Source organism: Beauveria bassiana (genome assembly GCF_000280675.1).
Source record: "Beauveria bassiana ARSEF 2860 unplaced genomic scaffold BBA_S00008, whole genome shotgun sequence".
Classification (NCBI taxonomy): Eukaryota; Fungi; Ascomycota; class Sordariomycetes; order Hypocreales; family Cordycipitaceae; genus Beauveria; species Beauveria bassiana.
This window is the reverse complement of record NW_007930843.1, coordinates 316,950-332,514: the sequence shown is the minus strand read 5'-3', so window position 1 is coordinate 332,514 and position 15,565 is coordinate 316,950. Positions and strand designations below refer to the sequence as shown.

The following is a 15,565-nucleotide window of genomic DNA, read 5'->3' as shown; positions in this document are numbered from 1 at the left end:
CCCAACTTTCGATTCACGACCGCACTGGTCAGCCTCATCCGAATAGACGGTTTTATGAGAAGCGACACACGTCTATATATCACACAGCCATGTCGCTCAACGGCCTAGACAATTCCGAGGTCTTGGACGCATTCCAGGCTGCCGGTGCCGAACCTGGAGGCTGGTGCGTCTCCCCATGCCCGCCTTTCCCCAATTCAACAACTGCCTCAGCTAACCAGAGCAATCCCTCAGGTTTCTGCTCAAATACACCAGCCGTGACCAAGTTGAACTCCTCAGCACTGGTGTAGGTGGGATTGTTGAGCTCCGTACTAGCATCGAGGAATACGACGACGAGAGCCCATTGTACGGATACATCAAATATCGCCGTCGCAATGTCGTCCTCAAATACCTTCCTGAAGATTCTTCTCGCTTGATTCAAGGTTCGTGCAAGATGCATCGCTCACATCTGCCCCTACTTAATGTGTGTAACTAACACATCCCAGCTCGCGTGGCCGTGCACTTCAACTTTGTCTGCGAGCGATTCTCACCATACCATACCATTTTTGAATTTGACTCTGCCACCGCCCTCACTGATACTAAGCTCTCCGCCGCCTGTTCTCTACATACCGCCTCAGGCTCGACTGCCTCCTCCACTAGCTCTCGTAAGAAGCGTCTAGTCGAAATTGCCGAGGAGGATGAAGACGACCAACCTGCTTCCAAGCGCAAGTCCGTCACCGCCGATGCCCTCCCGCCCAAGACGCCCATCGAACCAAGTTGGAACCTGGATCCCGTTACCCTAAACGCCGACTTGGCTTCCTCACCCGAGCAAAGCAAATTCTCCGCCCAAGATACCACCGAGCCTCCTACTTTTATCGGTGTCGATGGGCGTCCCTCCACCTCGGATTCTCACGACCGCAGCCTATCTAGCTCGTCATCATATCCCCATGGCAAACCCAAGGTCAAGCTTGGCCCCCGACCTTCTCTTGACGTTAACGTCCGTCCTCAGACTGCTGGCAATTTTAGACCTGTATCCGCTATTCCCGCAGGGTATAAGCTTTTCGGCAAGGGCGGCAAGAGAACCAAAAGCCGCGAGAGCAACAACCTCGTCTCTCCACAGGAAGAAATTGCTAGCATGGATTTCGGTGTTGCCGAGGGTGACGATGCATCCAAGGAAAACACCGATCCTGCCTTGACCTCTTCCGAGACCGCCCTCAAGCCCACAAAGAAAATTTCACCCGAAAAGGCACGACTCAAAAAGGCGATGCAGCTGCGCGAGAAGAAGCGATTGGCTGCTGAAAAGGCTGCTCAGGAACAAGGCGACAATGTCGCCCCCGACGTCGTTGAAGCTGAAGCGGAACCTGCTGAACATGTCCACGTTGATAATGTCGAATCAATTAAATCTGCGGCCGATCATGGCCATGGCCCCGTCGAAACTCTCGCCAGCGAAACCACCGATGTTTTTGTCGATGCCCACTCTAACACCTCTCTCGCCGACCAGGCCTCCGAGGCCACTGCCACAGACTCCCATCCACCAAGCCCGGCCTTGGGCGACTCGGAGACGGCTCACTCAACAAGAGCTTCGTCCATTTCCGAAAACACCGAAGAGACGATTCAGGAAAAAGAAGAAGCTGGTGAAACGACCCCGCAGCAGAAAGAAGCTGACGCACTGGCCGAGGTTGCTGCTCTACCTGAAAAGGACCTGACGCATATGACGACGCAAGATCACATCAAGGCTACTGAGGTTGCCCTCTTTGGCTCTTCGAGTCTAGATGCTGACGCTACCGAGGAACCCGTCGCCATTCCGATATCCAGATTTTCGACCAATAATTCTGCTTCCTTGCCAGTCGAAGAGCCTGCGGAACCATCCACTGACAAGGACAAGGAGGGGGCCAAGGAAGAAGAGCAGCACGCCGGTGAGCCGGTAGGCCAGGCTGTTCCCCCTCAAGTGTCTGCTCAGGACCTTCTCGCCGCCACTCGTGCAGCTGCGGAGCCATGTATCGAGACTTCTACTGCAGAGCCCATTCAGAGCCCCCTCTCTACTGATGCGCTCGCCACATTTGGTGAGACTGTATCGCTTGATGCCAAATCCGAGATTAAAGAAAGTACTACGGAGGCGAAGGCGCAGGAAAGCAGCATCGCTCTGTCCGAGAAGGAGGCCGCTGAGCCTGAGGAGAAGACTGCCGAGTCCAAGAAGGAGACCGCCGAGTCCAAGAAGGAGACCAACGAGTCCAAGAAGGAGACCAACGAGTCCAAGAAGGAGACCAACGAGATTGAAAAGGAGAAGCGCAAGGGACTGGTCGAACCCATTCAGACAACTGGAATCGACAAGCAGGTCAACCAGAACCGAACGTCTACTGCCACTGCCGTGCTTGAGGTGGCTGACGCCAAGTCAACCATGATCGCGACGCCAGTCACCCCTGTCACGCCCGAAGGTGGCCTCGCGACACTGCCTCTCTCCACCAAAACGACGCCGCAGCCGTTTGCTGCCAGAACCGTCTCTAACCCTGTCCGTAGTAGTTTGATGCCGCCCCCCGATGCTAGCCAGTCTTCAGCTCGCTCTATGAGCTCTGGAGCCGCCTATCTACACAAAATCACCCAGCAGCAGCAGACCAACACAAACCTCGCATCCAAATCCAATGTTGGTTCCAGCATCTCGCAGCGTATCAAAGCTCTCGAGATGCTTTCTGCCAGCAGTGGTACTGAGACGCGTCCCGTCAGCCGTGAGCGCCCCCAGTCGACCTTCTTTTCCGTCAAGAAGAGTGAGCCTCTGCGTGCCCCGTCGGTGATTGAGCGTGCGTCTTCTCTACGGATGGCGACCCCTCCCTCCCGCGACGGCTCGGATTCCTCGCCCGAGACCGGCCGACCACAGCGTGGGCGCTCTGGATCCATTTCCAACAGGTTGTCCATGTTCCAGCCCTCGCCCGACTCATCTCGTGGCGCGCCAGAATCCATCTCGGTAACAGCCAAAATCGTACGCGACCCCGAACAACACATGAAAGAACCCCCCAGAGACGCATCCGGCTTCAACCCACTGGATCTTAAGCAATCACCTCTATTTGTTAGCCACCAGAAGCCTACACAGGATATCAGCACCGCCAGTATCGACACATCAATTGATTCATTCAAGGATGATGCACGCCGTGCTTCTGTCAATATCGTTCGTGGCCTGATGAAGGACAAGCAGACAACCTCGGCAGACTCTGTTTCTGCTCGCTCTCCGCCTCCTGCCAACGGATCTTTCTCACCTCGCATGTCGTTTAGCAGTCGTCGATCAACTGGCAAGGAAAGTGAAGAAGCTCAATCTTCTGACCAAAACGATCATTCGGCCAGCGAGGACAAATCCACTGACAACAAACTGTCTCGCGCCAGCCGCTTCATGCGTCGTCTCTCCAACCTCTCTGGCACCCGCAGCAAGACGAACCTCACTCCCACCCTCAAGTCGCCACTTGCGCACAACGAGGACCAGCGCGCCGAGGCGTTCCGCCCCTCCACGACCGGCACCTCACCTTGGATTGTCACGTATCTCGGGGACGTGAACGTGCAATTTCCCGACAACCTGCTGTGGAAGCGTCGTAATATATGCATTGACTCGCAGGGCTTCCTCGTGCTCAGCGCTTTACCCGCGCCTAGCAGCCGCGCCGCCCAAGGCACCAAGCGCTACCACCTGAGCGAGTTCCGCCCGCCGTACTGCCCGGACGTAGAGGTCCAGGAGCTCCCCAACAGTGTCGTCCTCGACTTTATTGAGGGCACTAGCCTGCAGCTTGCCTGTGAAGATCGCGCCGGTCAGGTCAGCGTTCTCAACGATCTGTCCGATGCCCACTCCAAGCATGCCGCGCAGTTTGGCCAATAGGTGGACATGTAAAGCCACTGGCGAGTACAATGCCGTGATCATATACGCATTCACCATCTTTCTTCTAGTACTTTTTATTTCCCATTTGTCGATATACCCTCTTCTTCCCTATTCTATTCTTTTTCTCCCATTTGCATGCCGTGGGCACTGATAGCTAGCGGATTTTGCATTTTCTTCTTCTGATTTTGGATATAATATACATGCATATACATCATGCCATTATACATCTTTATACGCCTATCATGAGGGGAAGTTTCTTCCTCGTTTCTTCTTCTTTTTGTCACCATCATGGCACTTACTTGTTGCTGCTGGGGAGCGTCACTCACTCACTGCCTTGCTTTTTTTGTTAGAGTCTTTTCTATGGGTTACCTGTGTTACCATTGTTTCTCTTCTAATATTGGCATTTGCTTCGTGGTTAGAATGTACACACAAGGTTGGGGCAGAAATGATGTGCTGTTTGCCTTGTAGGGTGAATCGGAACTCGCCAGAGACATTGTCTTGCGCAAAAACAACAATAGGCGAATTAAAACAAAAACATTACACTTGACCTCTTCCTCCTAGACATTTGCAGTTATCCGGCCATGTACGGAGTATGTGTGAGTATGATTTGAGACAAGGTGGAAATGGTGAGAAGCTGATTTTTTCCTATGCAGCTAGCTAGGTTCGTTAAGCAACATTCATATTTGACCAGAATTTTCTTTTATGCTCCATGCGCTTTCGAAAAGCGAAAAGCGAGAAATGAATAAAAAAATTGAAAAGACAATTGCCGCCACTGAAAAAAAAACAAAAAACTCCTGTCGTTGCGCATTCTTTGTCTTCCGATACTGCTTTGAGAGAAAAACAGCCAACTCAACCCATCGCTTGAATCAAACAAAACAAAAAAGTCACTGAACCGTCCACAACACAATCGTTGACATGTCATCTTGTCACGACAAGAAAACAGAGTACAAACAAGCAAGCAGAAAACGTGGACCCGGTGGAAACGACACTTGGTAGTCAGAGTAATCGAAACACCCGTCATCCTACAGGGGTTGGGTACCTCCGCTGGGCGCAGAGCCGCCGGGTTCCAAGGCGGAAAATTGCACGGGGTCCATGGCCATGTACTCGAGCAGATCCAATCCGCCAACGTTGACGCCCTCGGCCGTCATGGACACGCCACCGTCGCCCATGTTCTGGAAAAACGCCGGGCCGGCGGGCAGATACCACATCTCGTTGCCGGGGTTGTTCCACTCCTCGAACAGCGTCACGTCCATGCCGCCGACGGTGCCGCCGCTATTATCCAGGGCCGCGGGCGTAGCGGGGCCCGCGGAGACGGGAGGGTGGTAGTGGAAGCTGCCGTTGCCGAGGTCAAACGGAGTCGCAGAGATGTTACCTTCCATGGTAGGGGACAGAGCGCGGCGCTGGCCATTAAGTCCGTCGCGCAGCTTCTGAGCGTGTCCGGACCAGCCGCTCTCGGCTTGCGCACCGTGGGCGCCTGAGTCGGGCACTGGGCTCTGCTCCCTACCAGAGAGCGGACCCGTGGGCGCCTGAATGAATCGGTTTCGGAGACGGCTGGTCAGCGTCTCGAGCAGGTCGGCGAATCGAAGTCCAAGATGGACGTCATCGACCACGCAGTTGCGGAGCGCCTCTACAGTTGAATCCATGAGATCGATGCTCATACGCACATCGGCTCGCGGAGCACCGAGAGCAAATGTCTTCAGCAGGAACATTGCTCCACTAATGATGCGGAAATATGTGCGTACAGGTGCGTGCTTGAGGTAACCACCTGGCAGGAGACCGTCGACTACGGTATGCAGCAGCTTGCGGCAGCCATCGACAACCTCGCGTACGTATTCTTGATCTTGGGCAGTGAAACCGCCCAGTTGGCCAATCGGGAGCTTGCCGTACGTCATGAGTGTCGCAGGAGACAGTGTTGGCTGAGCTCCTTGGCCGTTGGAGTTGTTGGATACCGTCTGGGTAGCATTGTTGGTGCAACGTTCCACTACAGCCTGTAGAGAGAGGGAGTTGACGTAGATGCGCACATACTCGTACTCAATGGTCAGTATGTAACGAATATACTGAGGCAGGCGAAAGAGCTCAAATTCGCGATACCAGTCCTTGAGCATGGGGCCGTACTCCCCGAGTAACTGAACATATTTGCCACTCTGGATAATGTCGGTGGTGTGCTGACGAGACTTGAAAAACTTTTCGTTGCCGATATACATGGCGTTGCTGATGCCGGCCCAGCAGTGAATGATTTGGTCGTCGAGCTCCAGGTCGGGCACGTAGTTGAAGGTGTTGGAGAGTGAGTAGCTGGTGGACGGGGTATTGCCATCGGTTGTCATGGGTCGCTTGCGAGCAACAGCTGGGTCAGAGCGACGGAGGTGCTCGGGGGCCATGCTGGTCCAGCCAAGCCGGCCCGCCAGCTGAGAGGTGTATATAAGGAGGAGACGCTTGATACGATTGGCACGCATGCGATAGGCTTCGTCACGATATTCCGGGCGGGTAATGGCGTCGTCCTTGAGCATAGCGTCAATGTCATCGAAAACACCGAGCTCATAAGCGAGACCCATGGCTGTGCTGAGCAGCATCCAGCACATGCGATCACTTCGCCAGGCTGGCTCGAGCCAGCTCTCGATTCGCTTTCCACCAAAGTTACCACCAGTCGGGCGAGCCATCTCGTCTTCTGTGGCCATTAGGGGCGAGGACTCTGCCATGGGAATGACGAGCTCGTCTGTGGCCTCTTGCGGAGGAAAGTGTAACGCGCGGGGATGCCACTCGGTGAGGATAAGCAACGACTCAATGGTGCCGAGAGTTCGCAGGCTGCCTTTGCGCAGACCTCGCCAGGGAGCGGTACTACTTGTCTCCTCACTCAGCATGGCAGTCGTAGCAGAGCCGCCGGAGCCGCAGAAACCGCCGCCAAAGGCCTCTTGACCCCACAGACAGCGTTCTATCATCCCTCGAAGATATGTCCAGAGCTGCTCGGGGATGGCGTGTGAACGACATTGCCCGCCGGTGCCGGGAATCTGGCGATATCTAGAGGCAATGGTGAGGAGAGTGACGGTAAGGATGGGTTCTTCCGTAAGGAGGGTGAAGTGCGAGGCGGGGTTGCTAAATGTGGGCGGTGAGATGGGCGTGAGAGGAGAAAGATATTTGTAATAGCTGGTCAAGTTAGCATGTGAAGTGGATGATGCAGCTGCAGGAGAATGAGGCATACTAGTCAATATATTCGATTGCTTCTTGTGCAGTGAACCAGCCGGCGCGAACGAAGCGGAATCTGGACCACGCCTTGATGGCATCGGCATATGCGGGGTGAGAGGCCAGGTCGGAGGTGTGGTGCTCGACTTGGGCAGGACGGGCCGAGGCGGACGGTTGGCGAGGAAGTTCGCGAATGGAAGAGTGACGTCTATTATGAAGACCAATAGGATTCGTATGGGATGTAGAGGCGGCAGATGTGGGCGCTGCAGCAGCAGAGGCAGAAACGATGCTGCTAGCGCGTTGGTGATTGGAAGCCGGGCTACTGAGAGGACATGGAGTTAGCGATGCTGTTTTAAAGAAGTGTAGGTGTAGGAGAAGAGGCTACAGACCCATCCGTGGCGGCCTTGTAGAGGAGGTCGAGCGCATCGTGGGGGCCGTACACAGTCTGGCGCATGACGGACTGGGCTTCGAGATTCTCGAGAGTCTGATTGCCCTCATCCTCGGAGTAGTCGCCGGTCCTCTTATCGCGGCGACCGCCATCGGGTCGGCGCAGAGGCTGGCTTCGCCAGTTGGTGCTGCCCTGAGCAGCAGGCGAATCGGCATATGTTATGCGCTCAATGCGTGCGGGGCTTGTGCTGGTCGCTTGGAGCTTGCGGCGACCGTTTCTGATTATGTAGTCTTCGAGATCGCTGCCGTCGTCCTCAGTTTTGCGCTTGCGGCGCGTGGCGGAGAAGAAGCACTCTTTGGACTCGCGACGGCAGCGGACACAGGGAGGATCGTGCGGGTTGTCGACGCTCCCGAGATCGCATCTTACTTTACGGCGACGACAGGGAATGCAGGCTTGATAGACGCGCTTGTGCTGCGCGTTGGCACCAGCGGCGCCAGCCTGGCCCGCATTGTCGTCCTGCGGAGTGTCGTTGGCGGCTGACGACGTGCCTTTTTGAGAATCCGGGCCGGACTGGTTGCCGGGGGTCGAATTGACAGCCGGACTGGCGGCGGCGGCAGTGTTGGTGTATTGGGCCATGGCGACGTGTTGAGCCGAGGGCAGGCGGGCAGAACGGAGTAAGCCTGCCTGCGCAGCCAACGGCGGCGGGCGCGAGGGAAGGGAAGAAGAGAAGCAAAAAAAGAAGGGGAAAAAATAAGTGCTAGCACTTAGCAGCTGCGACGAATCGGCCAGGAACGGAAGGAACAAAGTTGCAGAAGAGGAAACGCCAGCATGCGCGCGTATGCCGTGGTGAAGCGTTCACAGAGGTTGATTGGGGAGACGGAGTTGCGGCGGGGTGTAGTGGTTTTTTGTTCGCCTTGTCTCGGTATAAGGGGAAAAAAAAGGGCTTGGTGGTGCTTGGGTATGGAACAGGAAAAATTATATGGTCCCTCGAGCACGTCCAGATCGGATGGGTGTGGCTCCTCCGGGGGAAATTAATGGCGGCCCCCGCGCTGGCTGCCACGAGTAACTACTAGGTAAGTACAGATTACTGAAGCCACAACGGTAGGCCAGCATTGATGATGCTAATTGAGGATGTGAAGGAAGTTGGCAAGGGTAGGCCAGAGAACGGAACGAGGGCGGGAAAGCAATACCTAAGCGATTGGTGGCCAAACCGGTACGCGGCAAGGGGGTGTGCGTCTAGGCAGTTGGCAGGTACCTGTCTGTAGCCTGTAGGAGGCTTGCAGGCACGCAGTTATATAATATGGAATTCATTAGAGAGAGGGCTTCACGATGTTAGGTAGTCTGGCCTGCCCCAACCTTTTTTTCCTGCTGTTTTTTTGGCCGCCTCTGCGCTGCGAACCACTGTCTGGGAAAGGTCCACGCTAAGCACGGCGGGGAACCTCTCTCGAGTCTATTTGTACAGCGAACCCCAGCCCATGCATTACTGCTCGCCACATCCACATCTTCTTCATGCAGCCAACGACAGCCCTAGTGTCCTCTACCTAGATTGATTGACATTGCCATGTCTTTTCTTTTTCTTGTTTTCCGTAGGGCTCTTGATGAACACGCGCCGCTCGCAATAATCGTCGCTCGCTTTCGCTCATATTATACAGTATCGCTGGCTATGGTGTTCCTATCCGTCCCTGCCCTCCTATGCCAAAGCTCGCAGCTGGCAACTGGCAAGTTAAGCCCATGCACTTTTGTTCTTGACGGCCCTCTGTTTGTCCAATGTTTGCTACTTCCCGCTGCTGCTACTCCGTGCCTTCCGCGCCTCTTTAGTCATGGCCATTACTCCGGACTTGCCAGCCACATTTGCCAGCCAAAGTTTCGCTCTCGCTAAACATAAGAGTCGTCTACATTACCCTGAGTGCCATCACATATAATCATGACATGACATGCACCAGCTGCAGAGAATGGATCACTTGTGCTTTGCAATCCCTCTTTCCCTCCGAAGGACTCCGAAGGAGCTTGATCACTGCCCCCGCTGCCCTGTCAGCTAATATTCCCCTTATCCTGTTGTCTTCATAACTATTAACTGGCCTCAGCGTCCAGATCTTCGTCTCAGCACACATGCCCCATCTCCTCCACTTGGCCCGTGCCCGAGTGAGGTGGGAAAAAAAAAAAAGGGAAAAAGCAGCTGCAGCAACTTGTGGCTTTCCCATTACCCAATCGAACCCCCTACCAGCCAATCACTGTCCGCACCGCTCATCCGCCATCCGCCCCCAAAGCATGGTCACGTTGACTTTTGACCCTCTCTCGAAGATTTTTTTTTTCTCATCAGTCCCATGAACCCACTCGGAGCGATTACTCGTCAATCAACATGGTTTCTGTTATAATTCAAGCTCCGTTATTATGAAGTTGCTATCAATAGTAGTGCTTTGCCCGACATCCAGCCACTTAGACCACGCTCCTCTCACGCGCGCCTGGCCCGATCCCTCCACCACGGCACATGTGGCCTAATAATCGCAGTATCCGCGTCACAGTGGACTCTCAAAAAAGGAGGCTACAGCTGCCGCCAACGTCTACTTGGGATGTCAGGATCCATGAAGAGAAAGAGAGACCGAGAACGAGCCGTCAACGAGTCGTCAACGCAAATGAACGAGCCCGTATGTACTCGTGTCTCGTAAACGCAGAGATGTGGCGTCTGGCTACCACATCTCGCAGCCTTTCGTCCGTACTGAGGCGTTCCAGCCTCGCCACCCTGCAGAAAACGTTCCTGCTTCTCGCGTTTCCATTGAACCTTTCTTTGGATACTTTATCCAAACACAATGTGGTTCTGCATGCGGCCTCTTTGCCTGCATTGTGCGTGTGGTGGTGGTGGTGGTCGCGGCGACGTGAATGGGTCGCTTGTAAAAGCACATAGTCGGCCGGGGAAAATAAAGTCCCCTCCCCTGACCGGTATTTACTCACCTTGCCTTGCCCATCGCAGCTCAGTGTGGATACGGCATCTCGATTTCGTGCTGGCGACCCAAATTGGCAACCGCCGCATGCCCGCATGCCCGTATGCCTATTATGCATGGTGTGCCGCCAGCGACGAGCTCTGCACGGATCACGTATTATGAGCATCTGTCATGCATAGAACGGGGATTCGGCAACTTTGAACACGGCACGTCGTCTCCCAATCGCTCGCGGCGAGCTCTGGCCGACCTATGTATGCCACGACGGTATTATACCCTATCCGTTGGATCTTGTTCAACAAAGCAATTCGAGCTCTTTCCCTAAATAGAACAGTACACCTTGAAGAAGATGAAGGAGAATAACGGTAGTTTCCATTACGCTTCTGCCCGGGATTGACGGACGGGCGAGTGGGCAACCCAGCTTATCGGGGCCGCAGAGTCTGTCCGGGGGGAATCTCGCAGCTGCTCTCGGTCAAGATTGGCATCTTCACGGTGAAGGTGACCGGAAGATGCTCGCCGAAGCGGGTACGGGAAAATGGAACTGCCATGAAGTGTTTGTCCATTTACGTCTTAATATCAGGCGCGTCAGCCTTGTCCCCCACGCGGAATTCCGTCTTTCTGCTTCCCTACCACTTGGGCCTACCGAGCTCGCTTGGAAGAATGGGGTGGATAAAGGTTCGGAGAGTTGAGCGTTCACCGTATTTCACTGATCCAAAGTGTGCTGCGCTGCAGACCCCAGCTTCACACCCCAACTCATACCCCATCTGGACGACCATTCCCGACCAGTAGTCGAAACAGCAAGCTCCGATTCCAGCCTTGTCCTCATGTAATTTCTCTTTCCAATTGCCTTTATCACTCTCAGTAAATCGATAAGAACATCGCAGCTCAATCCATGTCTCTCCTCTCCGCCCCAGCCACGGGCAGCCCATTGCGCCGTACCTAGCTATTGTCTTTGGTAAAATGCGCCACGCGCCATGCAATCGATACGCGTATTTGACCGGTACATTAACGCTGCAGATCTTCTTCTTATTCCATCATGTATGCGGTCCAGAATCTGTGTTCATTGTTTGAAGAAGGTAATGGATGCACAATCGGCGATTACTCCCACTGCTATCCTCCCAAGTTTTCATACCAGCGATTTGACAGTAGAAAACCCCAACATCAGAGATTCAAGGTTATCAGGTATTCGACCATTATAGATCTGATAATCAAAGATCCGACAATTTCGACGACGCAAAAGCTGATCCCTAGACAGTCTTACGCTGGGGGCAGCCACTGCCCTGTGAGGGAATATTATCTGCAGATTGATACTCCGTGCATATGCATGTCGCGGCACGACATCCTCAATTGCGCAGCATACATCAAGGTAGACCATCAATTTCATTAATGTGCTCCTGTCCGGATAAACGACTAAACAAGTACCAATAGTCCGCGGCAATTCTGTTAAAAACACTCCTCCCACGCAAAAAGTCCATACATACATGCTTTTAAGGCTCCACATGTGCTCTGCATCCCTCCCAAATTATTTGGCACAAAGCTTGTGAGGTTCAGGATATCACAAATCCCCTGCCGACGAAATCATGTCACGGTGTTCACTTCGCGTTCATTCCTCTCGAGAGTCAAGTCTGTGAAAGAGGTCAAATCTGGCGGTCTGCTACAACATGCCATCCTTCCTTCTTCCATTGCCGTTTGTGTGGTGTATCAAGAGGACCCTCGCAAGGCCAGGTTTGTGAATTGTCTTCTTCCAGGGCTGGCGGTCCATCCCCGCCTGTATCGGTAAGCCATCCGTATGTGGGCTGGATACATCTGGGTCCACGCGAGCTGCTTAGGCAACCATGCCCTTCTTAGACTGTGGCCCGGTTAGTACTAAGGATACGGTATCAGCCAGCGACAATACACACGAGATGGTCCCACAGCTTCGTGGTCAGAAGGTCAGGCATCGTATACAGATCTATCGAGAATTCGCCGGCTTCATTCAGGTCATCCACTATTAGCACACACACATATATCAACCAAAGGCCAACAAGCGAGACAAAAGAGCAGCGCAGCGGAGACTCACCGTCGACATCACTTCTTATATAAGTATTAGGCCCCTTGTTCTCATTGATGAGCTGAATGACGCGCAGTAGGTCCTCCTCTTCAAGCTTCTCGAGAGCCTCGGCAATCTTTTCATAGTCGTACTTTTGGCCACTCTTTTTGCCACCGGCGACACCCTTCTTCCTGGGGCGGTCCTCGTCCGTGGGTAGGGGTCCTGTCTCGCGTAGGCGCTCCTGCAAGGCCTGAGACGGATTCTTGAAGACGACGTTGTGAGTGGCCTCGTACTTGGGCTCGAGAAAGTTGAGATCGTGGATGATGGGGGCGAGTTTGGTCTTTTCGGTGGTGTAGCAGTCGATGGAGATTTCGAACTCACCCCAACCCTCATTGGTGCAGGCGAACGGAGGCTTGGTGAAAGCTGAACTAGTCAGTGGCTGCTATGCGGGCGAGCTCGCGTCCAGCATCCCAGGTACGTACATTGGACGGGATTATCAAAGGTAGGGTGCAGGTTGTAGACAACCTTGGTGAAAACGTCGCCTGGGTGCTCGTTGCCGTCCTCGTCAAGTAGGAACAGACGGATGCTCCATTCTCTCATAGGGAATTCAGCGACAGGAGAAGGCTTATCACTGCGCGCAGAAAATGAAGAAGGTTCAGTCAGCGACACTCTAAACAGCGATAAGAGGCTGCCATGGTCCTAATTGGACGCTCAAAGAGGTTTTCGGCCAAGAAAAAGCTCATGGCTGAGTTGCGGGCATGGACGATGGAAGCTCACATGACATGTTGGTCGGTGACGACCTTGACTTTTCTCTGTAAATCGTTAGGACCGACTTTCACTGGAGTGCGCTGCACAGGAACGACCTGCACAGGTGCAGGCGGTGGTGGTTGTATGTTTCTTTTGGTGCGAGGATTGGCGGAAGCTGCGCGATTCTTGCGTGGTGCCATGATGGCGCGACTTTGCCATGGACCAGCAGATGCAGCAAGGGCAGAAGAAGCCAAGAATCACGCGATTATTGGGGTGTAAAGGATAGTATTCGGGTGAAAGAAAGACTGTTCAGCAGCAAACAGAGAGCAAACGGCGATGCGAATGATGCGTAGCAAAGCTTGGCGGAAAGAAGACGAGAGCTGCAATGATGACAGCGACGGGATGGGAAGGATAACAAGGATCTTCAACGAGGGACCAGCGGCGATGTTTACACGATGAAAAGGGATCCAGTCAAAAAGGTGAAAAAAAGAGTGCTGCACATGCTGGGCTGGGCGGGTGATGGCCTTCACTCACACAAACAGTGTACAGCATGGTGAGGTGCGGCAGCGGCAACCACTCCTGGCAGCTGGCAGCCGCGGAGGCTCGCCAGCTGGCGACAAGTACGAGCCGCCCGGCCAATCATTGTGAATGAAACAGTGCAGAGATGGGTTGGGATGTATATGAAGATGAAAGCCGGGCAAACCAGGGCGAAGTCAAATTGTGCGGCAAAGCTGAGAGCGCAGAAAAAAAAAACATCACAGGCGGCGCTGTGTGTTGTGGTGCGAGGCAGCAACGGGGTGTAATGAAAGGGGCCATTGCAAACGAGGTGCAGCAAGGGCACTAATACCCAGGGCAGTAGCCAAAGCACACGGGTGGTAAACAGGAACAATAGACAATGTAAAGAAAATTTGAATAATACTTACTTCCACCAACATGATTGCGTATGTGCGTGTGTCCGCCTTGCGTGTTGTCGCGACAAGATCGATCTCACGAATTAGAATAGAAAAGAGCAAGACAACCAAGCAAAGAAAGCAAAACAGAAAGAAAGAAAAGCCCAAGAGTGACTCCCAGAATAAAGATGCGACGATGAAATAGCGATGAGTGATGGAAGACGAGAAAGCACGGGAAGATGATCTATCCAAGGGTATGAGAATAGCAGATGGGAGAAAAAGAGAAGAGGCAAAAAGAGTACCGGGGATTTTCGTTTTCGGCAAGGCGTGGGCACACTGGCAGGCAGAGACGAGTGCGAGAGCGAGCAGAAACGGGGAGCGAGAAGGAAAAATTGGCAGCGGCGGCGGGAGAGAGGGGACTTGACGGGCTGGCAATTAGTAGACTGACCATGGTAAGGTACGGCTACAGTCAACAGACCTTGCTTGCATTGCCACTGTCAAGTCTCTAAAAAGGTACCTACAGAGGGCACTCCAGCTCGCTGCTGGTTAGGTACACCCACTGTAACTTAGCTGCTGGCCGCTTCTACTTACCGGAACAACGGCATAACTCGGAAAACATCTACACCTAGTTTACTCTCTCAAAATATTCTCAAATAAATACACAACCTCAACAACTCCTTGGGGAAACCCTTGATTTTCACTTCTTCTTGTTTACATGCATCATCTGCTATCCCTTTGTGCTTGCTTGTTTGCTCCATTCCATTTCCGCGCCAGTGCTGAGCCTTCCCCCAGCCCCAGAGGTAGGTACCTCACAACCTCTGCCACGACTCCACGACTCGCGAACCCACTTCGCTGCCCATTTTCGCCCTTGTTTCTTTTTTTTCTATGCGTTTCTACTACCACGGGCCTAACCGCTCGTCCCTGTTCATGTTTTATAATAAAGCCCCAATGACCAGTGAAAAGCATCATGCAAAACGTCCTCTCTTACGAAGGGATCAAACAAATGCTTCGAAAAATACCAGTATTTCTGCCGCCCAGAGCCATTCTAACCAGGTAATGGTGCCACATAGTACTATTAGTAGGTACCTACCCACCTACTCTGCCCTCGCAGACCCTCGTCCGCCCTTGCCATCTCTCCCTCGACTCGACCAAAACAATGACTCCCATCTAACTATTCTCCGTTTTACACATCAGTCATAGATACAACTTGACCAACACAGTTCTCTTTGATTGATACGGGCCATTTTCGAGCGCGGAACCACCATGTACTGTTGGTCAGTAATCCCGCTTCCTCAAAACATATTCAAGCTTCCTCATGACGACTACAAAATGGCTGTTTATCTTGAATACTCATCCTCCCATGACATACACTCCAAGTCACCGCCATAGCGTATCCAATTATTTATTTTAATTGTATTGTGATGTGACTTGTGCGCTCAATGCTACATGCCCTCCTCGTTTCCTCTGCTCCCACTATAGACTCCTGCCAGTGCAATAGCTACCTCGCGTGCGTCTCTCTCCTGCTCATCCTTGAGGAGTAGTCATTATTGGGTATATCCACCACCGCCA

General features: G+C 53.3%; 3 protein-coding genes across 3 annotated transcripts; 1 reads left to right on the top strand and 2 right to left on the bottom strand.

Annotated features, from left to right (window-relative positions):
* Positions 1–89: 89 nt before the first annotated feature.
* On the top strand, positions 90–3,829 carry BBA_03745 (GPI-anchored cell surface glycoprotein; the record flags this gene model as incomplete). The annotated part of the gene is made up of 3 exons (XM_008598842.1): positions 90–163; positions 232–419; positions 483–3,829. The coding sequence occupies 3 exons, from the start codon at positions 90–92 to the stop codon at positions 3,827–3,829; spliced, it is 3,609 nt and encodes a 1,202-aa protein (XP_008597064.1).
* A 1,022-nt stretch (positions 3,830–4,851) lies between these two features.
* On the bottom strand, positions 4,852–8,030 carry BBA_03744 (Fungal Zn binuclear cluster domain containing protein; the record flags this gene model as incomplete). The annotated part of the gene is made up of 3 exons (XM_008598841.1): positions 4,852–6,970; positions 7,026–7,328; positions 7,396–8,030. 3 exons carry the CDS (start codon positions 8,028–8,030, stop codon positions 4,852–4,854), a joined length of 3,057 nt encoding a protein of 1,018 aa, XP_008597063.1.
* Positions 8,031–12,155: 4,125 nt separating this feature from the next.
* BBA_03743 (YEATS family protein) lies at positions 12,156–13,658 on the bottom strand (the record flags this gene model as incomplete). The annotated part of the gene is made up of 6 exons (XM_008598840.1): positions 12,156–12,179; positions 12,232–12,317; positions 12,390–12,782; positions 12,842–13,029; positions 13,137–13,222; positions 13,641–13,658. 6 exons carry the CDS (start codon positions 13,656–13,658, stop codon positions 12,156–12,158), a joined length of 795 nt encoding a protein of 264 aa, XP_008597062.1.
* Positions 13,659–15,565: the final 1,907 nt, after the last annotated feature.